This window comes from Leptonotus elevatus, chromosome 12, assembly GCF_054856555.1.
Source record: "Leptonotus elevatus isolate MCC_2025b chromosome 12, RoL_Lele_1.0, whole genome shotgun sequence".
Classification (NCBI taxonomy): domain Eukaryota; kingdom Metazoa; phylum Chordata; class Actinopteri; order Syngnathiformes; family Syngnathidae; genus Leptonotus; species Leptonotus elevatus.
The window spans coordinates 17,507,201-17,530,617 of record NC_141250.1 but is presented as its reverse complement, the minus strand read 5'-3'; the positions used below and the strand labels follow the sequence as shown (position 1 = coordinate 17,530,617).

At 41.5% G+C, this 23,417-nt stretch overlaps 4 protein-coding genes across 7 annotated transcripts; 2 read left to right on the top strand and 2 right to left on the bottom strand.

Moving 5' to 3' along the window:
* The first annotated feature begins 636 nt into the window (after window positions 1-636).
* On the top strand, window positions 637-4,656 carry klhl41a (kelch-like family member 41a). Its single transcript, XM_086090931.1, has 6 exons — window positions 637-1,840; window positions 3,070-3,227; window positions 3,303-3,410; window positions 3,477-3,662; window positions 3,748-3,894; window positions 3,981-4,656. The coding sequence occupies exons 1-6, from the start codon at window positions 761-763 to the stop codon at window positions 4,090-4,092; spliced, it is 1,791 nt and encodes a 596-aa protein (XP_085947057.1). The 5' UTR covers window positions 637-760; the 3' UTR covers window positions 4,093-4,656.
* Window positions 4,543-12,390, bottom strand: fastkd1 (FAST kinase domains 1). Of its 4 annotated transcripts, none has more exons than XM_086090929.1 (16): window positions 12,129-12,390; window positions 11,895-11,961; window positions 11,367-11,805; window positions 11,212-11,280; window positions 10,998-11,123; window positions 10,521-10,922; window positions 10,333-10,443; window positions 9,322-9,453; window positions 8,757-9,243; window positions 7,709-7,823; window positions 7,230-7,358; window positions 6,220-6,351; window positions 6,039-6,152; window positions 5,055-5,199; window positions 4,848-4,962; window positions 4,543-4,737 (listed from the first exon to the last, which is right to left on the bottom strand). In XM_086090929.1, the coding sequence occupies exons 3-16, from the start codon at window positions 11,699-11,701 to the stop codon at window positions 4,642-4,644; spliced, it is 2,508 nt and encodes an 835-aa protein (XP_085947055.1). In that variant the 5' UTR covers window positions 11,702-11,805; window positions 11,895-11,961; window positions 12,129-12,390; the 3' UTR covers window positions 4,543-4,641. The 4 variants fall into 4 exon arrangements, with proteins under 4 accessions (XP_085947055.1, XP_085947054.1, XP_085947053.1 ...); XM_086090928.1 differs by having other exon boundaries at window positions 11,895-12,005; window positions 12,129-12,144; XM_086090927.1 differs by having other exon boundaries at window positions 11,895-12,390.
* A 120-nt stretch (window positions 12,391-12,510) lies between these two features.
* Window positions 12,511-17,953, top strand: ppig (peptidylprolyl isomerase G (cyclophilin G)). Its single transcript, XM_086091428.1, has 13 exons — window positions 12,511-12,654; window positions 13,190-13,273; window positions 13,811-13,885; window positions 13,963-14,070; window positions 14,209-14,253; window positions 14,332-14,419; window positions 14,511-14,540; window positions 14,625-14,764; window positions 14,858-15,029; window positions 15,113-15,295; window positions 15,615-15,705; window positions 15,795-15,934; window positions 16,037-17,953. The coding sequence occupies exons 2-13, from the start codon at window positions 13,213-13,215 to the stop codon at window positions 16,977-16,979; spliced, it is 2,076 nt and encodes a 691-aa protein (XP_085947554.1). The 5' UTR covers window positions 12,511-12,654; window positions 13,190-13,212; the 3' UTR covers window positions 16,980-17,953.
* On the bottom strand, window positions 15,417-22,883 carry cfap210 (cilia and flagella associated protein 210). Its single transcript, XM_086091429.1, has 9 exons — window positions 22,761-22,883; window positions 22,396-22,595; window positions 21,071-21,244; window positions 20,787-20,992; window positions 19,914-20,070; window positions 19,690-19,829; window positions 19,015-19,198; window positions 18,760-18,924; window positions 15,417-18,694 (listed from the first exon to the last, which is right to left on the bottom strand). The coding sequence occupies exons 1-9, from the start codon at window positions 22,807-22,809 to the stop codon at window positions 18,341-18,343; spliced, it is 1,629 nt and encodes a 542-aa protein (XP_085947555.1). The 5' UTR covers window positions 22,810-22,883; the 3' UTR covers window positions 15,417-18,340.
* Window positions 22,884-23,417: the final 534 nt, after the last annotated feature.

Genomic DNA, 23,417 nt, shown 5'->3' with positions numbered 1-23,417 from the left:
GCCCACACTCACACAAACATTTTGTCAAATACAGACCCAGAAAGTAAAGGTGCTTCTACTCAACCAGGAGGTAAAGAAGTTCCCGGGTACACCTAAACCTGTGGCTAATGCCAAGCTGTGGCAGGGTTTTTACTTTCTGGACCTGGATTTACCATCTCTGCAGGTAGTATCAACTATGTAACTCACAATTGCGCTGTATTATTACCACTGATGTGAGCCAAGGAGGGGCGGCTAATGCCAGACGTACAAGTGTGTCATTGGGTGCCTTTTTTTTTTTTTAATCAGGAAAACTGAAATTGTTAAAACTGTTTAACACTATATTACCACAATTCTGTAGGCCTACAACATAGTAGTCAGTGTTTTCACCCGTTGTGTAATGCATTTAAAAATAAAAAGTTGTCCAAAAAAATACAAAAGTATTGACTGAAAAAACTAAGTATAGTAAATTAGTAATATTACTTTGCAGCGCTTGCTAGGGTAGAGAAAAAGCTCATAGGTTATTTGTGTGAGGGCCACTAACAATGCTGATTACGAATCACCAGGGTGACGAGGCTCCTCAGTTGTTTTTACTCCATGACAGCTGTGTGTGGGCTCTGATAGGGCCAAGCTGAATTCTTCCTGGATGGGGCGCCAAGCTAAATTTAGAGGAGCACAGTTATAATCGACTGCAGCCTCAGTTCTGACCACCTTTAAAACCGTGCTCCTTCACCGTGGCCAGTCATATTCACGCTGCTGCTCTTCCGATTCATTCGTGACCACCATGGACTCTCGAGGGTTGAAGGAAGATCTACGCCTCTTTCAGAGCACCTTACTTCAGGACGGACTCAAAGAGCTCCTGAATGAAAACAAGTTGGTGGACTGCATCCTGAAGGTGGGTGACAAGAGCATCCCCTGCCATCGGCTTATCCTGGCCGCATGTAGCCCTTACTTCCGGGAGCTTTACTTCTCCGAAGATGGCAGGGAAGTGGACCAAAAGGAGGTGGTTTTGGAGGATCTGGACCCCGCTGTGATGGAGGCAATTGTAAATTACATGTACTCAGCAGAGATTGACATCAGTGATGACAACGTGCAGATTGTCATGGCGGTTGCCAGTCGCTTCCAGATCCCTTCGGTGTTCACGGTGTGTGTGAACTTTCTCCAGCAGAAGCTAACCTCTAAGAACTGCCTCGCCATCTTCAGACTTGGGCTGATGCTCAACTGTCCCAGACTGGCAATAGCAGCTCGAGATTACATCGCCAATCGATTCATTACCATCTCCAAGGACGAGGACTTTTTGGAACTGGCTCCCCCCGAACTCTTCGCTCTTATTGGAGCGGACGCCCTGAATGTGGAAAAAGAAGAGATGGTGTTTGAGACCCTCATGAAATGGATCAGGAAAGACAAGGAGAATCGCATCAAATCCTTACCAGAGGCCTTCGAGTGCATCCGTTTCCGATTACTGCCGGAGAAGTACTTCAAGGAAAAGGTAGAAAAGGACGACCTCATCAAGAGTGATCCGGAGATTGCCAAAAAAGTCAAAGAGATCAAGGAAGCATTTGCGGGGAAGTTGCCCGAGAAGAAAAAGGGCGATGCGGAAGGCGAGGAGGCCAAGTTGCCCGGCTACCTGAACGATACACGGAGATATGGAATGTTCGCTAAAGACATGGTGCTGATGATCAACGACACAGCTGCGGTGGCCTACGACGGCCAGGAAAATGAATGTTTCTTGGCCGCCATGACTGAGAAAATCCCCCGAAACCACGTCAGTCTGGTGTCCAAGAAGAACAACCTCTATGTGTTGGGAGGACTGTTTGTAGATGAAGACAACAAAGACAACCTGCTGCAGTGTTACTTCTACCAGGTAGGGATTTATCCTTCTTAGAAGTAAGAAGTCTTAGGCCGGTGAACTAGTGGTTAGCATGTATGCCTTCCAGGTGAGATTCTGGGTTAAATCTTGGCTCCGGGCTCTCTGTGTTATCAACTGTAAATTGTTTTTTAAAAGGTATGTCAGAGTAATTCAAGAACTAGTGTTCTCTTTAACCTCACGGTTTCTTAGATAACAAACAAGAAAACATGGAGGATAAGGGCCCATAATCTTCCGTCTTTTATCCTAAGAGCATTGGCTCTGGCATTATGAAAATGGCTCGTAATCTTTCAGTCAGGAGGTATCTTCCAGAGGTGGCAAATCCAGGTCCAGGAAGTCAAAACACTGCCACAATTTGGCTTTAGCCACAGGTGATTCTACTTAATAGCCTACCTGATGGTAGATTAGAAGCACCTGTGGCTAAAGACAAACTGGTCCCGTTTCAGGTCTAGTTAGTAAAAACCCTGGCTTTATCCTCAGGGGTTGAGTAGAAGCACCTGTGTCTAAAGCCAAACTGTGGTCCTTTTCCAGAAAGTAAAAACCCTTCCACAGTTTGGCTTTAGCCACATATGCTTCTACCCATTACCTGCCATTTGAGTAGAAGCACCTGTGGTTAAAGACAAACTGGTCCAGTTCCAGGTCTAGTTAGTAAAAACCCTGGCTTTATAAACAGGGGTTGAGTAGAAGCACCTGTGTCTAAAGCCAAACTGTAGTCCTGGTCCAGAAAGTAAAAATCCTCGCCACAGTTTGGCTTTAGCCACATATGCTTCTACTCATTACCAGCCATTTGAGTAGAAGCACCTGTGGCTAAAGACAAATTGGTCCAGTAACAGGTCTAGAAAGTAAAAACCCTGCCATACTTTGGCTTTATCCACGCAGGTTGTCTAGAAGCACCTGTGTCTAAAGCCAAACTGTGGTCCTGGTCCAGAAAGTAAAAACCCTTCCACAGTTTGGCTTTAGCCACATATGCTTCTACCCATTACCTGCCATTTGAGTAGAAGGACTTGTGGCTAAAGTCTAACTGTGGCAGGATTTTTTACTTTCTAGACTTGGATTTGCCAACTCTTGTATCTTCCGGCCCACAATGAAAGGTAAAACTCGCAGTTTGTAGTTTGGGTTTGATACGCGTCTCTAGTGACATGCATCGTACCTCTTCCCTTTGACTTGACTTGTAACCAGTCTAGGGTTTATCCAGAGTTCAGCTTCTTCTTAAAATCTCTTTCCAGATGGACAATCTTGCTGGAGATTGGATTGCATTGCCCCCCATGCCCTCCCCCAGGTGCTTGTTCGCCATCGGCGAGTTTGACAATCTTATCTTCGCTGTGGCGGGAAAAGACTTGGAGAGCAACGAGTCCCTTGACACAGTTATGTGCTATGACACAGAGTAAGTCATGCTATCTCTGTCAAGAGTTCTGATTTGTTTTGTGTTTTAATTCTTTCTTCAATCTGCCACTTTTAGAAAGATGAAGTGGACTGAAGCAAAAAAATTGCCCCTGAGGATTCATGGACATTGTGCGGTTTCTGAGAACGGGCTGGTTTATTGTATTGGCGGGAAAACGGATGATAAGTAAGTTGAACTTATTTTTTTCCCATATTTGGATTGTATTGCTATTAAAATCGGATCTTTAAACAGCAAACCCACCAATAAGATGTTCGCATACAACCACAAGCGATCCGAGTGGAAAGAGGTGTCCTCCATGAAGACGCCTCGGTCCATGTTTGGGGCGGTCGTTCACAAAGGAAGGATCATTGTGGCTGGAGGAGTCAATGAAGAAGGCCTCATTGCTGCCTGTGAAGCGTACGACTTTTCAACCAACAAGTATGTGGAACGCGTAGTTTTAGGTTATAAATTCCATCATGCGCGGACAGTGGGATCACCTTGATGTGTGCACGTCTTATTGCAGGTGGTCACCATTCACAGACTTCCCCCAGGAGAGAAGTTCAATCAACCTGGTCAGCTGTGGAGGACTCTTGTACGCCATCGGAGGCTTCGCCATGGTGCAGAATGACAACGAGGAGTGCGAGCCGGTTGAAGCCGTGGACATTTGGCAGTATGTGACTTGCGTATATGATTGTGCAGTGCTGTACGGCGCATTCTATCGTGACTGCACTCTGAGAATGTGCCGGCTCATTGCAGGTACGACGACGACAAGAAGGAGTGGACGGGGATGATCCGAGAGATGCGTTATGCGGCCGGAGCTTCCTGTGCGTCCATGCGCCTCAATGCAGCCCGCATGGCCAAATTGTAACAGCTCAAGAACGTATTTCAATTTATATTCATATGCTGATACATTATAGCAATAGATTTTTAATTTTGACAAACTTTTATGCTATACGTTACTATTCGCTATTTGCTTATCTGTAGAGTGGATATAAAAAGTCTACACACCCCTGTTCAAATGCCACAATCATTTTAAACTTGTTTTCCCCACCATTGTGACCTATAACTTATACAATGCAATTGAAAAATAAATGCCACCATTTAAAGTGCCCAGATAAAGTTCAGATGCTCTAGTAAGGATTTTTTTTTTTTTTTTTGGCCTTCTAGCAGAGAAGCCTAAAGGTTTTGTACTACTGTAACTGATATTTGGAACTGTTCATAATTCCCATCATCTTGCCTCCAGCATCCATGGAGAAAAACATGAACAAAGAGATCAAAAGCTCCATCTTGTAATAAACAAAACAAAATTTTACTCTAGAAAAGCAAATATTCATGTCACACTCATGATGAATATGAAACAGAAGCACTTGATGAAACTGTGTTGATTTTATAAATGCCATTTCAATAAATAATGCCTTCAGGGCAAAAGCTCTGTAAATATTTTTTTCTTGAGGTATTCCTTCCACGAATCCAGTGTTGAAAGCTCCATTGAGTTCCATTCAAAGTGAGGAATCTGGAAACACAACAACGTTTGAGTGAATGCTGACAGCCAAGGTAATATTTTTTAAATGTAAAATATTTTTTTACTTGACGTTTAAAAGCAGTCAATAAAAATACACATACCTGAACAACACGATATCCCAAAATTTCCAGATGCCGTTTCCTCATCAGGGCGTCTCCTCTTATATGGTGGGAGTTTTTGCAGAAGGACTTGAAATCAAGGAAGTTGATAGCGATGCTGCGTGACAAGTAACAGCAGTAGCAAAACAAATGAAACTAATAAATTGTTATAAAAAAAATTGTTGCCTTTATCATTCAGTCGTTTCCTACCGCTGTGCTCCAGGTGGAAAATCGTTCCTGAAGTTCTCCAGCAAGCTCGAGCTCCAGTGAATCTTTCCTTCGTCCGAGATCTGCAGAGTACTCTGCTTGCTGTAAGGCAACGGCTGTAGCTGCTTGTCCAGAAGGCATTCGAAGTCTGGGGAATGTGTGACGACTCGGTGAAAAGAGCAAACACTATTCACAGGTCATTTTTGGCTTTCTCAATCCTAAAATTTTGTTTTTAATGTTCAATGAGGTTTCTTTGTTGGTGGTTAATCTATTTTTAGAGCAGTGTTTCTACATTCCAATAACACAAAATAATTCTGGGGGCTAGTTGTTGTGGCTCGCTAAAACAAATATTGTGTGTACTTAATGTTTCTTGCCAGAAGGATTTGTTCTTTTCATTTTCATTCATTTTCTTCACTTTTTACAGATATTAAAAGCATTTTTTTCCGCCAAATCTCTTAACATAAATTAAACAATAGTTGTTTAGTTAAATATTTGCTGTTCACTATTATCTGTCCATGACTTTCAAATCAAAGTCCCCGTAAAGTGAAAAGAAATGTGTTTTCTATATTTGGCACAGCACAGGGAAGAGTGTGAACAAAGTTGCCAACTTTGAGTGATTAAAAAATGTTTTAAGATCTTAAATGTTATATTAAGCCACCAGGTTGTCATGACGCTCTAAAGCAGCCAACCAAGCCCGTTAGGCATAGGCTGTTCGTTTGGATGACACCCCCCCCCCCCCCCCTTTACTCTTCCGCCTTCTCTCCATGATGTGCGCACACCCAAGGCTTACAATGAGGCACTCTAAAGTCAAGGTCCACACACTGGCAGTCAAGTCAGACTTTTTAAGAGAAAAAAAATCCCCTTTCTTGCTCTTCCTCCTTTCTTGATAGCAAGCATATTCAATTTCCATTATTTCCTATTGGGAAAACTCAACCAGCATCCCAGAATAAATTATATTTAACCTTTTGGAATCCAAACATTACTTACCTACAGTATAAAAATATGGCGTGACCTCCGCAACCCGGACAAAGTTCAAACCACCAAACACTTCAGCCAAAATTTTGTGGATCTGCTTTTGCACAGGACTGATGTACCTATTCCCTGGAGAGAAATTTGACGGATTACTTACAGCGTCAACTTTCCACCACAGCCGTCAACTTTCTCGTACCTTTCTTTTGCAGCTGCTGGCAGTAGCGCTCGTGGAACCACGGCACCTGAAATTCGGGACACTCGAGGCACACGGCGCGATTGAGCTCCATGAGACAGAATCGGGTCCGCATGGTTAGTCCATAGGGTAGCGCTGTGCAGTCACAAATGTCAAACACGTGAGCTGCGTTCAAGAAGTGTGCGCTACTTCTCGATCGCTTCTGTATGGAAGTACTGTAGTTTGTGTACGAGTTAAGTTCGCTTTTTGGCCTTGCTACTAAGACTGTTTAGTGCACTTGACAAATGATTGTCTTAACTCATTTACTGCCATAAATTAATTTAAAAAATATATATATATTATTAATTATTATTATATTATTAAAAATTAAAGGCAAGAGGCGATTTTTTTTAAATTGTAATTAATCGCATGACTTCACTAGTTAACTCACAATCACAAATTTTACATCTGTTCTAAATGTAAAATAAAAAAATTCTAGGTTGTTATACTCTTGTTAACAAAAGTAGGGAAACAAAATGTTAAACTGATAGAAATACTTAAAATGAATTTTTGAAGTTTATAGCCATCAATGGCAGTAAATGGATTTTAAAAAAAGAAAGAAAAGATTATAAAAAATTTGGGGTGTCAGGCGATTAAAGTTTTTAATTGTAATTAATCGCATGACTTCACTAGTTAACTCCCGATGAATCATTCACTTCATATCTGTTCTGAATGTACAATAAAAAAAATCTAGGTTTTCATACTATTGTTTACAAAAGTGGAAAACTTGTTAAACTAATAGAAATAGTTCAAATGAATTTTTGACGTTTATAGCCGTCAATGGTAGTGAATGAGTTAATTGTAGGGTCTGAAAAAAAAAAAATTCTCCACTACTATTTCATTTGGCCTACTAGTACACAATTAAACATTACTGGTAAACTACTGTGGTGCATTAGTAACACCAGTAGTAGTAGTACCAAAAACGCTCACTATAGTTATGTCTCACTATTAACATACTGTAGTTGTACACTTACTTTCCAGCTGGGTGTCGAGCTTTCCGAGAAAATCAATGCTGAAGATTTCTTTGACCAGTTGTTCGGGAAAACAGTCTGCTACCGCCAAAGAGTAGGCAAGCAAAACCAGTACATGAGGGTCAAAGGAGCCTAGAAAGACACAAACAATAAATTCTTAATTCTGGAATTGACTTAAGGTGGCCTACAATAGAGGGATCTTAGATGGTCGTGTATATATCGTAGAATTTCATGGGCAATATGTACATACATTAATCAATATCAAAAGACATGAAGAGATGCTTGTACCACCATATAATAATAATAAAAAATGTAATAAAATGTATACTTAACTCGATCAAAAATGTAATAAAAAAAACAAAAATGTGAACCCTTTCACCAAGAAATTATTTTAAAAATCCATATTTCTAATAGAAACATTTTGATTGATGTAATAGATTATTGGGGATTTCTTACATTTTCAGTCTAAAGTTCTTACTTACCGATATGAGGAGTAAAGTGCTGTACGCAAACATCGTACAGCTCGTCTGCTTTTTCCGAATCATAATTGAGGACAGAAAAGGGAAGTAGGATGGCATATGTTGCGTAGTGGTGAATCTTAAAAGAGAGAAACAACCGTTTAAAAAGTAAGCTCAATTGATCCCACGCTGCCTGCATGAAAGTCAGATTCATTATTATTATTATTCTGAAAATACTGGTAGATGTATTTGCGAATATGCAGAGGTTCACTGTACTGCACTATTTGTAAAGCTACAGGCACATTTTGTCAATTGTCGCTGTCGGGCAGATATATATATTTATTTATTTTTACATATCAATAATAAAAGTCTGTATGTCGGCTGTTATTTTGTGTTGAAAATAACTTCAAAACTAATTAAATACAAATTAGGTTTCTGGTACGCTTCATGTTTTCATTTTAGGTCTTTATTGTCATTTTATTTTTTTAAATTCAGTTAGGTTTAATTAGTTTTTAGAGCAGGTTTATTAGTCTTTATTATTCTTTTTTTTTTTTATGCTTCGTCTTAGTTTTTCAGTTATTTTATGTGTATTTTTCAGTGCACGGAAATACAGCAATCAAAATAATTGTTTTATATCTCCGCTTCTTCATGGCACGATGCCTCAAGATTACAAGTCTGGATGTTTTTCAGACAATAAAAAGTGAAAATATTTTCACTTTATCATTTTTATTTATTGCTCACAATCACACATGGCTCTAAGACATTTGAAGAAGATTTGGGGAAAATGACTCAACCGCAGTCATTTGCTTTTTGTCTGGGTAGAGGGTTCGACATGAGCGCAGATTTTATAGGATTATACCATTTAATCAATGACAGCGTAATAAATTAATGACTTTTTCGGTATATTAAGGATGGGCAAGTATACCAGGCCTTATTCCAAGGTATCGGTTACTCTTGCGGCCATTTTATGGTCAGGAATAAATAAGGCATTAGAAAATTGCCATTAATTTCATACAATTTTAAGGGAAAATGCTATATTACTAAAATCCAACATACTGCTCCTATAAATCACCTTGTCAATATCTCGAATGGCCACGTCTGCAATACGCTCCATTAAGGGAGCGCAGAGATAATTTGTCCTGGTTATGAAGGGCAACAGAACCTGCATGTTGCTCCAATTTATTTGGTCCATCATCCTCTGCAGCGTCGCCATAGTCTCTTCCAGCAGCATTTCCTCGAACCACTCCCCTTTAATGTACCTGATCTCCTCAAGTAGCAGGTCCAGACGGTCCGCCATCTGCAGCCTCTCGCGGCCGCAGCGGTTGAGTCTCTGTAGCAGCCGTGAGTACCCGTTGGTGGTGTCGCGGCGGTATGCCGGCTCGTAGCGGACCCACTTGGCTAGGGCTAAGGAAATGCTGCTGAGGTCGTTGAGGTTACACTGGGACACCATCGCGTCCAGCCGCGACATCACGCCTTCTTCTATTCGCGGCGAAGGCAGCATGGACAGGGCGCGGGTCAACATGGCCACTTCGTAGGGGAACATGCTGCGCTCTAAGAATCTGAAGAGTAAAAAGGATATTTAAGGGGCTTTACAGGTGGATGTTTTGTTTTTTTAATTCAATTGAATATTAACTTACCTGACTAAAATATTTCTTAAATTGGTGAAGAGTTCTGGATTCTGATAATGCAACAGATAAAGGGCTTGTGTGATTTTGCTAACCTCCATTGGCTTGTAGACATCAAGGTTTCTTTGGATTACTGATACAATCCTAAAAAAAATAATAATAATAAAGTGGTCGGACAAAAAAGTACAATATGAATTGTACAGATACAACGGAACACATGGCGTTCCACAGGGTTCAATTCTGGGGCCTCTGCTGTTTTCATTAAATCTGCTGCCCCTGGGTTCCATCTTAAAAAAAACAGCAGTGCTTGTTTTAAAAGTGCTCTATAAATATACAATTCAGTTGAGTGATGGGAGTCAGTGTCCAAACTGCATGATTTGAAATGCAGAGTTGAGCAATTCTAGTCCAGTATGGTCAAGAGAGCTATCGTTGATTAACTAATTCAAACCCCAAAACGTGCAAATACGATTTTTTAATACTTTGCCCTTCGCTCCCAAAAACATATTTATACGTTTGTTTTTATGCAAGAGCAGCTTCTGACATGACGAGGTGACTTAAAGCAATGGTAGTTATTACAAGAACAAAATACGGCCAGCAGATATATAAGAAATCAGCCAGGGCCATGTTGCGACAAGCTCTTTATGACAGTGTTTTTCACCAGGTATGTGAAAATTGATGAAGCTTATCTATATTCTAATGCTAATTGCTGCAAAACGGAAACAGATGCAAATATACTTTTTTACTGATGAAAGAAGAGACTCTAATCTTTATTTTGGTAGGTTTCATGTTCTATAGCAATAGAACAATATTCTGTGGGCCTTGTCAAATCTGTCAAAGTCCAGTAAAACAGCCGGGAGCGAAGGGGGTTGCTTCAGTGAAAATGGCTGAGGGTGAGTTAAATGGCTACTCTAAAACAGCTCTAAAAACTAATTAAAAGTAACTGCATTTTTGTTGTTGTTGTTGTAAAAACTAACTATAATGAACATTTCAAAACTATTACAACCCTGCATGATATGGACTCACTTGCTTATCAAGCTTAGATTCCTGCTCTGAATCTCTTCCAGTGTTTCAACCATGGCCAACGCCTGCTGTGCACTGAACTCATCAGCCAACAGGAGGGCTGTGCTCTCCAAACTACAAGGAACAAAACAAGCACACAAATAAATAAAAATTCCAATATATGTGCCTTTTCCACTTATGACAATACAAACCCGTCTCTGATCTTTGGACTAGCCATGGGCGCCAGCACAGCAAACAGTTTGGTGAAAGAAACCCGGTCCGTGCTTGAATCGATGAGTTCCGTCAGCCGTTGTTTCACAGCCAGTCTGAAGTCGCAGTTGTTGTCAAACTGCAGGGATTGATACAGCCTCATGAGAACGCTGATGTTGTCTGCGTCCAGCGTGGGAATGTTGCACAAGAGGAGCTGGTTGCATTTCTCCAGGAGAGGCCTGTGGCTGCACTGAATGTTGCGCAGGAATTGCACCACTCTGCGAACGTTGTTATAGTCAGACGGATTCATTTTGTCCATGAGGTGGTCCGCCCGGCTAATCAGGGCATCCCGTAGATGAGGAGACATGAGGTGTGACACGCTACAGAGTAACGTACTTAGAACCCTGCAGGGAAAAATACCGCCAGACAGGTTAAATACACAATATGGGCTGTTTGAATGTTGGACATTCGCATATAACCTGGCATCATCGATGGACGACAATTTCTGATCCACTATATTGGTGATGTGGCCCATCAGAGTACTTTGTTGAAGTTCCTGATCAGTAAGGCAGATGGCGAACTTAGACAGGCATGGCAATGGAAGTCTGCAAATATGCAAAAATTATGATTTTTAACTCAAATAAAGGAGAGACAGGAACTATGAAGACACTATGGTGAATAAAAATTACTCACTTGTCTAATCTTAACCAAGCCTCTGAAACCAAGTGCTGAACAAGCGAGTCATGAGGAGCCACATTCAGCCTAAAAAAAGCAGTAAAATAGCATGTTGCATTTGCGCCAGCTGTACATATATTTATATTTTCACACTGATTGTTCATTTCACACACCTGAGGAAACTATACAGTAAGTCCACCAACATAAAGTCATCCATGAGATCAATTTTGTTTTCAGCCAGAACCCGAAGTGTCAGGAACTGCGGATGTTTCTCGATGAGATGGACTGTTCTCAACAAGTCCGTTTTCTCTTTCTGGAAGTACCACAGCATCTTCACGGCCAAGCTCACGTGATCCACGTTGAGCTTGGTCTTGTTCTTTCCCACCACGTCAAACACCTGGTCTTCGGCCGAGCAGCTCTGCAACTGATCCAGGACCTGATCACGGGTCACTGGGACCTTGTGAAATAACCTTCGAAAACAGGCTCTCGCACCCTGGAGCCGAAACATTATCTTGGGCGTCAGCTCACAATTCACCTCATTTGAATGTGTATCAGTGTTAACCACAATGTCTCAGTGATAAGGTGGGTCACACCCACAAATATGTAATGTTCCTAGATGACAAAGCACATGTATACACAAATATGTAATTATTTGTAATATGTATAACGTAACCAACTCAAACGTGTTAAAGAGCACTTACAGTCACGTTAAAAATGAGAGAATTCCTTCAGTCAACACTGAATTGGGTAATCACTCAGGCTTGAACGCTGTATTCACGTGATGACAACAACAATTACTTACATCAGAAAACCTTAAACGCCCCAAAAAAATCGTTAACGTTCAGTGAGAAATAAACACACTATATTCGCATGTTTAAAAGAAAAGAAAAACGGAGAAGAACAATTAAAATTCATCCTTGGAAAGTCAAACTCACCGACCATGCGACTACGACTTCCGCATCGAGTGACGTTTTCGTTTACAATTGGTGCGGCTGTTTTTGGCATCCTAGTTGTAGTTTGTGAGCGCCTTGAACAAAATGGCTGTCTAAATAAAACAGTTTAGCTGGATGAATCAAAAAACGTAATATAATTTGAATTCGAACAATTACACAACATTAATTACACCCCCTGCAAAGTAAGCATCTCATATTGTGTTGCTTTACCAGAGATGTTGAAAAGTGTAACATGCAGAAGCTTTTCCCCTTTAAAATAAATAAACCAGAATAGAATATGTCATCTACTCTTTAGAACATCTCTGGTAGAGCTAATGAAGTGCCGTAAAGTAGTGAGCGTCTGCCAGAAACACAAAAAAAGTGTCGTACGATTCCTTCCCGAAATGCACTGACGTGACGTTCCCATCGCGCCATCTTCGTAAGCGGACGAACAGTGGACGTTGAATGAAAACCCGTGCATTTTGAAAGAAACGCCTGCTGCATGGAGTGATACTATCGCTTTTTACAGGTGATGCGAGTGTGCAGTCCACACGTATCGACTATGTGCACCATACGTTATATTGTCCAAGTTGAGTGTGTTCGGCCGGGAATCCATCCATGTTGCCTGGCTAAGTTGGCTAAGTGTTAGCAGCGTGGCCTTGTCAGATACCTGCTGGAATCAATGTCAGACCTAACGATAGAAATCATTTAAATTAATTGTGTGGGTTTTTATTTATGGGTAGCAAATTGCGTCGATTTAAATACATACACTTTTTCCTTCGTGCAGTCAAGGTACTAAAACGTGCCGCGTGGGACTCAAAATGCTAGCTCGGCTAATGTTAGCATGTCAGTTGGAAACAAGTGGATACGAGCTGGCACTACTTGTCTGACCTTAAATGCTGTTTGAAATATGATCATGAATTATCACCTCAAATGTAGAACTCTGTTGTTCACACTCAGCCTTTCCTATATGACTAGTGGGGAAATTAACGGATTTGAGACATAAGTTATGTCCAGTGGTGACTTGAATTGGTTTTGTTAACGTGTGACTGTCGCTCCTTCAGGTGGTTCAGCAACTCCTGTCACTATGGGTATTAAGGTTCAACGTTCTCGCTGTTTCCTTGACATCGGAATTGGGAACGCACAAGGTAAGGCAGTCCTCAACCTGAATGTAGGGCTGGGCAATATAGCCCAAAAAATTTAATCTCGATTTTTGCAGTCATTTAGGACGATTACGATTTTAATCTAATAAACCTAACAAACATTTATTCAAAGGATTCATTTATTCAAAAATAATTTCTGTGCAAAAATATTCAGACAACAATATTGTATACTAATTCTAAATTAGTTTTAACATAAATTTAACATTCATAGTTTGTTCTTAAATACCACAATTAAGTAGTTGGTAGCTATTGTAAACATGTCTTATAAATTACCCATGGAGCATTCTGCCACATGTGCAAAATTACAACTCACAAAAACATTTGAAATGTCACATTTTGAAATTGGTTGGTAGATTTTTTTTTCTTATTTAAAAAAAAAAAAAAACATGTTACACATGTTTTGTTTGATGTTTTTTTTTTTATTATTATTGGTGATTTTTATTTCCATTCATTTCAATGGAAAAAGTATTTTTTTTTTGTGTGTGTGTGTGTTTTGAGTTACGGAATCAATTTTCTTTGCAGTCGGTCGAATCATCATCGAGTTGTTTACAGACATCTGTCCTAAAACTTGTGAGAACTTCCGATGCCTTTGCACAGGTGAGTTATGAAAATTCACTGCAGACATATACAGGCAAAAAATGTGCCTCATTCCAGCAAACACTGTCATCTTGCAGGTGAGAAAGGCGTTGGTAAAGGAACCCAGAAACCTCTTCATTACAAAGGATGCCTGTTCCATCGCATTGTCAAAGACTTCATGATTCAAGGAGGGGACTTCAGTGAAGGTGGTTACTATTTGTGAATTATACTCAAGATCATCTGTGATTTGTTGCGTTAACTTGCATTATTACACATGGCTAAAATTAATATGCCAGTGGAATGAATACAAACGTCTGCTGATCTTTCTTTTTCTTTTATTGTAGGCAATGGAAGAGGAGGCGAATCCGTCTATGGCGGCTTTTTTGAAGGTAAAGGTTTTGTTGGCTTACCAAATTAACTTTGGCTTGGAAATAGCTGCACAATTTTTGCCATCCCTGTACCCCCAGACGAAAGCTTTGCTGTGAAACATAACAAGGAGTACTTGCTGTCTATGGCCAATAGAGGAAAAGATACAAATGGATCACAGTTTTTCATGTAGGCATCCAGAGGTTTTCTCAACATTACTGAATTGATGTGTCATTATTCGCTTCTGAATGTGTTTGTCGTTTCCTCTGAACCTTCTCAGAACAACAAAACCAACACCCCATTTGGACGGGTAAGCGCCGCACAGTTGCAATTGTCTGCAAAATGCTCAATACACACACTTCACTATTTGTTTTGTTATGTTTTGTTTTGGCAGGGTCCATGTGGTTTTTGGTCACGTGATTTCCGGTCAAGAGGTCGTACAAACTATGGAGAGTGAGAAGACTGATCCCAACAGCAGACCGTGTGCCGAAATCAAGGTTTTGAACTGCGGGGAACTCGTCCCCAAATCAAAAGGTTTGTTCCCGAAAAAGGAACAGAAGTATTTTCTGCACTGTGATATGTGTTCCACCTCTGCGGCTATTATGATTTTAACCAACATTTTCGTAGCAAAGAAACATGACAAGAAGAAAGAGCGAGCCTCGTCAAGTTCCAGCAGTAGTTCCAGTGACTCCGACTCCTCAGAGTCCTCCTCTGACTCTGAAGAATCTGAAAAAGAGTCGAAGAAGCAAAAAAAGAAAGCCAAAAAGCAAAAGAAGAAACAGAAGAAGGAGAAAAAGAAGTACGCAATTCATCCTCGCGCTGATTTTAGCTTATAGCTTTTGAAAACCAGTGTTTATTCTGACACTTGTCGTGTTTTCACAGGTCCGAGCCTGAAATTGTGGAAGAGAAAGAACAAGAAGAAGAGGTGGTCGCATCCACAGTGCGTCCTGAAGAAATACCTCCCATTCCTGAGAATCGCTACCTGATGAGACTCTCACCGGTGGAGAGAAAAAAAGAGGAGCCCGAGAAGGACAAAGAAAGCAAAGACGAACGGCCTCGAGACAGGTGGGTGACTCGCAAGCCTCCAAATCAATTTGATAAAGAAAATTGATTTGAACCTAAGGAATTTTTGCAAAAGCGGGCCAATTTGTTAAAAAAAAAAGAGGAAAAAAAGAAAGAGGCAAAATTCTTGTTTCAATCTGTTTAATTCCACTCCCAGTTTAAACCAAAGACAATTACACATGTATTTAATCCAACAACATATCTTGGTTATGTCAACTAGCTTAATGCTAACACACAAAGCTAAATTCCAGAGACGAGCTAATCAAACGAGCACTGATGGGATTTAGAACCCTTTTAAACATTGTTTTATTTTCCCTGGCAGATCTGGCGCGCAGCAAAATTCTCAGTCGATGTACAACAGGAGATTGGTAATGACCCGGTCCGGCAGGAAGATCAAAGGCAGGGGTCCCAGGGTGAGCGTGTGCGCCGCCAAAGTCTTTACACTTTGCATCTATCCACCTGCACATGCAAACAATTCAGTGTCTTTTCGCCCTCCCCACAGAGATACAGAACTCCTTCACGTTCTCGTTCAAGATCCAGAGATCGCTTTCGCCGTAGCGAAACTCCGCCCCACTGGCGCTTTGAGCTGCAGCGTCAGAGGATGCGGGCGGTCACAGGGGAGCGTTGGATTAAGGGAGACAAGTAAGATGATAAAAATGTTTTTTTTTGTCAGGCAGGATACTTGGATTAACTTCCTTTTTGTCTGGTCGCTCTCAATGATTAAAATGTCATTGTCTTTTCCAGAGGTGACATGAGCGAGGACAAGGACGAGGCCGCCAACACTCAAAAAGGAGAGCAGCGGACCTCCAGTTCCAAGCGCGAGCACACAGACGAGGGCAAAAAAGACAAGAAATCCCGATCGCAGAGATCTAAAAGCAAGGAAGGTTCAGGGGAGAAGGAAGGCAAACAGAAGGAAAAGAAAAGGGCCAAATCTAAAAGCCGCAGTCGAAGCAGAGAAAAGAGCAGAAGGTCCAAAAGCAGAGAGAGGAGGAGACGGTCCAAAAGCAAAGAGAAGAGTCACAGGCATAAAAGCGGTGACAAGAAAGACCGCTCCAGGAGCAAAGAGCGACATGCCGACAAGAAAGAAAAAGAGAAGAACAAGGACCAGGAGTCTAACAGCAAGAAGAAAGAGGATTCCAAAACGAGCAACGGCGAGAGAACGCGGACAAAGTCGCCGAGCAAAGACAGAAGTTCCAAAGACCGACACAGATCAAGCAGCAGAAACCGAGAGAAAAGCGGACGCGAGGAAAAACGGGACAAAGACCGAGAGCGGGCCAGGGAGCGCAGCAGGAGCGCGCACAGGCGACGCGGCGGCGACGACGACAAGGACGACAAAAGGCGCCGAACGCGTAGTCGGGAGCGCAGGAAAAGCCGGGACAGGAGCAAGGCCCGAGATTCGTACAGAAGCAGCAGGCGCTCCCGGAGCAAGAGCAGCCGCAGAGGACGCAGCAAAGACCGCAGCAAAGACCGCAAGGACAGCCAAAGGAGACGGCGCCGCAGCAGCAGCCGCAGCGGCTCCAGCAGCAGCTCCGACAGCGATCGAGACGACAGACGCAAGCGCCGCAAGAGCCCCGATTCCAAACGGAGACGATCCAAAAGCGCCTCCAAAGACAGGAAAAGAGAAGACGCCGCAAAAGGCAAAAGCAGCAAGAGGAATCACTCAAGTTCCAGCTCTAACAGCGACTGAGCCCGCTCCCTTAAGTCTAGTTCTTTTTTTTCTTCCCACCCTCACCCCCACCCCCACCCCCACCCTCAGCACGCAGCTCCGTCCTTCAACAAAGAGCCGCCGCGCATATTGATATTCCGAACCCACTCCACAGTTCGTCCTCAACGTCACTTTTGAAATCCCCGGCAGCAAACGAGCCAGACAGCCGCAGCGCTGCAAGAGTGAAAAGAGGGAAGCGATCAAGCGGAACCCGTAAAGTGCAGCAACAAAAGGACCACTGCATCTCGTGGGCCAAGGACTCGGTTTTAGCGCGAAGCAAGAATGCTTTCTGGGGCCGACTGATGGCGTGCTGAAGCTGACGACGAAAAACAAGACCACGCTTTGAATATTTGGTAGAACCAAATTAAACATTTTACTGTAAGACACATTTTCTTTTGTTTTCTACTGACGCTTGTTTTGTTGTTATTTAACAGCATTTCTTTCTTTCTTTTTTATGATTTAAAGACATATTGAACCATTTTCAGCAGTAAAAAGTTAACATTTTGTCCAGAATGAATTAGATAATTTCATTATTTTTCTTGAACAATTAATAACTTAAAAAAAAAAAAATATTGTGTTTTCCGGGTTTTGGTCAGCAGTCATGATTGGTCATTGCCTACTTCCTCGGCACAGGTGATGTCATCTTCAGTCGACAGCAACCAAATTCATTCTGGACAAAATATTAACTTTTTACTGCTAAAAATGAGTCCCTCATAAAAGACGAAAAAATGAGAATCACTTTTTTTGCATGGCTTTTCCAAACTTTGGGGTTTTATCTTCGCCCATTCAGTGAAGTTTTAAATGACTTCCTCCTCGTCTCTGTATTCTTGTTGTTTGTTTTTGGAATGGAGTCCTACATCAAATCAACTTATATGAAATGTCCTTTGTGCAAGTTGGTTTTAGGATCTCCCTCCCCTCTGCGTAGAATTAAAATACACCATTTTGATTTTAAAATATTGCTGCAGTTCGGTGGTTGTTTCTTAACCTGACAAATATGTGCAACATGAATTCATGTGTATAACGGGCCACGTGGTGCTCCACAGGGTTCAATTCTAGGTCCTCTGCTGGTTTCATTATATCTGCTGCCCCTGAGTTTCAAACATAAAAAAAACAGCGGTGGTTGTTTTTAAAGTTCTCCATAAATATAGATTTGAGTCAAGTGGTGGGACCCGGCGTCCTAACCGTATGATTTGCAAATTGAGCGATTCTAACCCTAGCACAACCAGCCATCTTGCAAAACAAAAACAGCGGCATGGAGACGGGGAATACAAGCACACGATGCTTTCTGAATTCAAGGTGAAAAGAACCAGAATCAAGTTCTGCGCGGGCCGCCAGCCGGTGATCTATAACCACATAAACCCGAGCCTCTTCTTGGCTTCGTCAATATCGACAACCTCGTGAATCTTCTTAATAACCCGCGTGCTCTCGCAGACGTATTTGGGCATTTCGGCACCACTGCTGTCCTGTACGAGGTAGCGGGGTCTTGCTCCTGCGAAGGTGGGGGGGCCGCCCGTTGGCCCCTCCTCGACGGCCTTGCAGAGCGGAAGCACGCAGCGCTGAGCGGCCGCCGCTGCTTGGACCACGGCCCTCGAGTACTGCTGGAAGCCGAGCTCCTCTTCAGCGAGGAGCTCCATGTTCTTCGCTTCAAACTCGCGCTCCGCTCGCTTGGCTTGACGCCGCCTGGCTCGCTTCTGATCCTGCATCGGAGCCAAATCGGTCAACTGGGAAGCCAACGGGAAGTTTTGCTTTCATTTATTTTTACCGTCTGGCTTGCATTGAAGTCCCGCATCTTCTGGCGCTGCTGCCGGGCGCTTTGGACCTTCTTTTGCTGTTCCTCGCAAAATATTCTGTCGCTTTCTTGTTTTGCTTGAAGAGCTTCTCTTTCTTTCTCCTTTCTGATCAGTTCATTGCGCTCTTTCTCCTGGATCTGTTGGAACAAAAGCGTGACACGTTCGCCGGAGCGTGATGAAGCACCACAATTAAACATTCTGGGAAAAAAAACAACACTTTTTGTTACCACGTGTTCTCTGTGAGCTACGATCGACTTGATCATTTCCGCCCTTTTCCGTTCCTCCTCCCATTGCTGCCGCATCCGCTGCGCTTCCTCCTCCGCGACAGCCTTGGCGATGCTCTGCTGATTCTGCTCCTGTTTAGCCGATGTCAGCTTGTCCATGATCCTCTCTCTGCGATTCTGGACCTCCCTGAGCAATTAAAACAAAAGCGGATTCATCGTGGTTGTCTAAATCTGGATAACTCGAAGCAGGAGAAGAGATTATTTTACCGCCACTGGCCCACACAGGTGACAAAACCAGGTGCAGGAAGTCAAAACCTGGCCACAGTTTGGCTTTGGCCACAAGTGCTTCTACTCAACCGCTGAGTAGCATCTGTGTGCTAAAGCCAAACGGGTTTTTTTCGTTTGTGGACCTGGATTTGCCACCTCTGACTTAAACGTGATTCTATTAAGTGAAGCCTGGCCGTAAGTGTGAGAGGTTTATGTGGGGCGACGGTGACTCAGTTACAAGAGTTGCCAGTTCGAATCCTCCCACTGTCTATAAAGTGTCCTTTAGCAAGACACCGAAACCTGAATTTCCAACAGGTCCGTCATTGTTTGGCAACTCGTCCAGGACGTATATTGTCAGGAGTCCCTCGCGACGCTACGAGAATGCTACAGGCTTTGAGAAGAAGGTCTTACATGAGCAACTCCTTCTCTTTATCTCTCCTTAACTTCACCATCTTCTCCTTTGCTGAAAGGAACAGTTTCCTTTGGGCCTCCTCCGCCTCTTGTTTCTCCACGTCCGCCGCCTTGGAAATGTCTCTTTGAGTGAGATGCTCCTATGAAAAGGTGTCAGTGTCATAAATGGACCACAATCCCCCCCAACCCCCCGCCCCCACAAGTGTTTTAATGAGTCTCCCCACCAGCTGAGCTTTCATGAAATCACTCTTCTGCTTGACTTGCGCCAGCTCCGCCATTTTGTGCTCCAAATGATGGAGTTCTTGAAGCCGTTGAATTTCCTCACCATCCTTCTTTGTCTCTTGCTTCTGTTGCTCCCTTTTCATCTGATGTTCCGTCATCCTACAGAACGTGGGTCAAAAACAAGTCACGTATTTAAGGAACCGCAGAAAAAAACACACTCATTAACTCATTCACTGCCATTGACGGCTATAGACGTGAAAAATTCATTTGAACTATTTCCATTAGTTTCACATTTTTTTTCCACTTTTGTTAACAAGAGTATAAAAACCTAGAATTTTTTTTATTGTTGTATGAGTTAACTATTGAAGTCATGCGATTAATTACAATTAAAAAATGTAATCGTCTGACGCCCCTAATTTTTTTAGATTTTCTTTTTTGTTTGATTACTTAATTATTTAAGATTAATCACAAATTGTACATCTGTTCTATATGTACAATAAAAAAATTATCTAGGTTTTCATACTCTTGTTAACAAAAGTGGGGGAAAAAAGTGAAACTAATAGAAATAGTTCAAATGAATTTTTGACGTCTATAGCCGTCAATGGCAGTGAATGAGTTTAAGGTCCTTTCTTCTCAGTAATCGAAAGTACATAAACAAAAATAGTTGACAGTTCATTTGAATGGTATTTTGTATGCATGGCAGCCAAGATACTGTGTTTAATAAAAAAAAACATGCACATATTTAGTCCATATTTTTAAATGACATTTTTGTCATCCGATTAACGCTGTCGAAAAAAAAAATTGCAGCCCCCGCCATCATTTACGTTTCGTGTTTGGTCTAACTGGCACGACCACAACCTCCCTTTTTCACTTACTGTTTCTGCAGTTCTTCAGCAAAAGCCTTGCTCTCCTCTTTCTGCTGTTGTACTCGTTCCTGCTCCTTTTTGAGAGCTCCGTCCTCCCTGGCCTTCATCATCTGCACGTATTCTTTGTCCAAGTCCTTGGAGGTGTTCACCCTTCTTTGCTTCAGCTCTATTTGGGTTTCCCTTTCCTTCAGAACTTCTGTTAACAATAGTGCGCGCTGTGAGGAGAAAAAAAAATGACAATAAACGCCATTGCTGTTGCTCTTCCAAATGTTTAATGTCCAAGAAAGACTAACATGTAATCCTTTGACTCGCTCCGTCTCATAGTAGAGCTGCTTCTTTGCCTTCTCGATGGCCTCTTTCCGCTTTTCTTCCCGATATTTGGCCTCTTCCATGTCGATTTGTTTCCTTTTTTCCTCCTCCATCTGGTCCCGGAGCTTCTTGGCCTCCAGCTTTTTCTGTCTTTGACACTTGAAATTAAAGCACAGGCCGTGTTGACATGTTTGTCTTGCCGCAACCTTGCAAGGAAGCGGGGACTGTATTTTTATTAGGTAAACATAAACCAATGCATCTAAACGTCTTATTTAAAAAAAAAACTGATTGATAAAGTTATCTTCGTTTAAAGAAGTCCTAATTGAAATGCTTATTTTGAAATCATCAAAACAACTGTCAATGTGTTGTTCCAAAGAGGATGCAGGAGAGATTAAAATGTCACACAAGTGAAAAAGTTTGACATATTAAACTCTGTTGATGAATGTTCTTATTAATTACAGTAAGAGTATTAATGATTCCCAATTTAGGAGATTTTGTACATATTTATTTCTTTCACGTTCCTTCACCGATTAAAAATATTCCAAGTCAAACAATAAGTCTATTCCAGTTCCTTCAAATTTCAAAATAAAAGCAACAAATGAAGACAATTTTGCATATTTACCTCCGGATTTCTTAACCTGTTGAAACAATTCCCACTTCAAACTGTACAGCTTTTAAACCCATTCACAGATTTTCAAAATAAAATACCAAATTAAAATATCACGCATTTACCTCACGTTTCCACATTTCTTGCCCAATTCAAACTATTGAAACTTCAGAACTGTTCAACTACTCGTTCTCATTCCCCAAATTTTCAAATTAAAAGACCCAAATTAATACAATGCTTCATATTTAACGCCTACACCTCCAATTTCCATTTCCACCTCCAATTTTTAAAATAAACCCCCCTAATTAAGACACATTTTCATTTTTACCTCTCTAATAGCCACATTTCTTGACCGATTCAAATCATTCCAACTTCAAACGGGTCAGCTCATTATCCAGTATCCAAAATTAATACATTTTCAAAATCAAAGCCCAAAAAAAGGAAATTTTTACATACCTCCAATTTCTATATTTGACACTTTACACTTAACGGAATCAAACCATTCCTACTTCAAAATTGACCCAAATTACCACATTAAATGAACAATAAAAAAAAAAATGTCCCAATTTAATACATACAGCCTATTCCCCCCCCCCCCCCCCCCCCCCCCCATCATCATCATCATCATCATCATCATTTCTTGACTGATAACATTTAAAACTTTGCATTCTGTGGCTGGTCCCAATTTACAAACCCACTTACAGCAAGCGTGTTGGGCCACATTTCAGCCATCTGTTTGGATTTCAAGTGCAGGGCTTGCCTCTGCCTGGTGGCCTCCATCATGCGTTCCTTGTCTTTGTCCACACAGTTGATTTCATCCTGGATCCTCTGCCAGTCAGCCTTGGATAAAATGGTGACCTGACGGAGATCTGGAGGACGGATTGTCTCATTGGTGTCTTCAGCTAGAAGTGAAGTAATTTACCAGTAAATATGCATGAACTTTTTTTTTTTGTCAGAATGCACCAAGAATTACCATTGATGGTGATTTTGAATTTTTATATATTGATGGAAATTTTAAATCTATAGTTCTGTATAATCAATCAGGAAAAAATACAAACAGCTCTCACCACTTTTACTGGGTCTTCTGTGTTGGCCATGTTGAACCGCTGATGACATTTTGTTTTTGTTTTTAATTATAATTGGTAAAGTTCCTAACTAAAGCAACATATTCTAACTTCGCCACCGTCACAATTGAATCATTTGTTGCCTTGTATCCAAGCAACCCGTTTGAGGTACTCCCGCTTGCTGACACAGGGGTGGCGCTGTTGGTCAAGATTCTACAGGGTCTACTTGAGCTTTTCGGAATAAAAAATAACGAACTATAATTTTAGTTGGAAAATAATGTTTTACTATCATTATTATGGCTGCTGTTTTTGTTTGGCAATTTGCAGCTATGCAAAGTTGTAGAACTTGAGTACAGGCAGAGACATGCCTTTAATTGGTTTTCATTCATTGGCACATGAAGGAGCACATTTTTACACCAAGTGTGTCGGCGACTTTTTTTTTTAGTTCAAATTTTAAATATTTTTTCCCCAATTTTTTTTTTTTTACTCCTATGAAAAATGCTTATTGGCGGTGTTAGCTTTTTTCAGATTTGTTTTTGTGGTTTTAAGACAAAACAAAACAGTGTATTGACCCCCCCACCCGCATTTAGAATGGGCGTCGATTACACAAAAACTATAAATATATTGCATAAAATCTGTTTTATTATTCAGGAAACACAT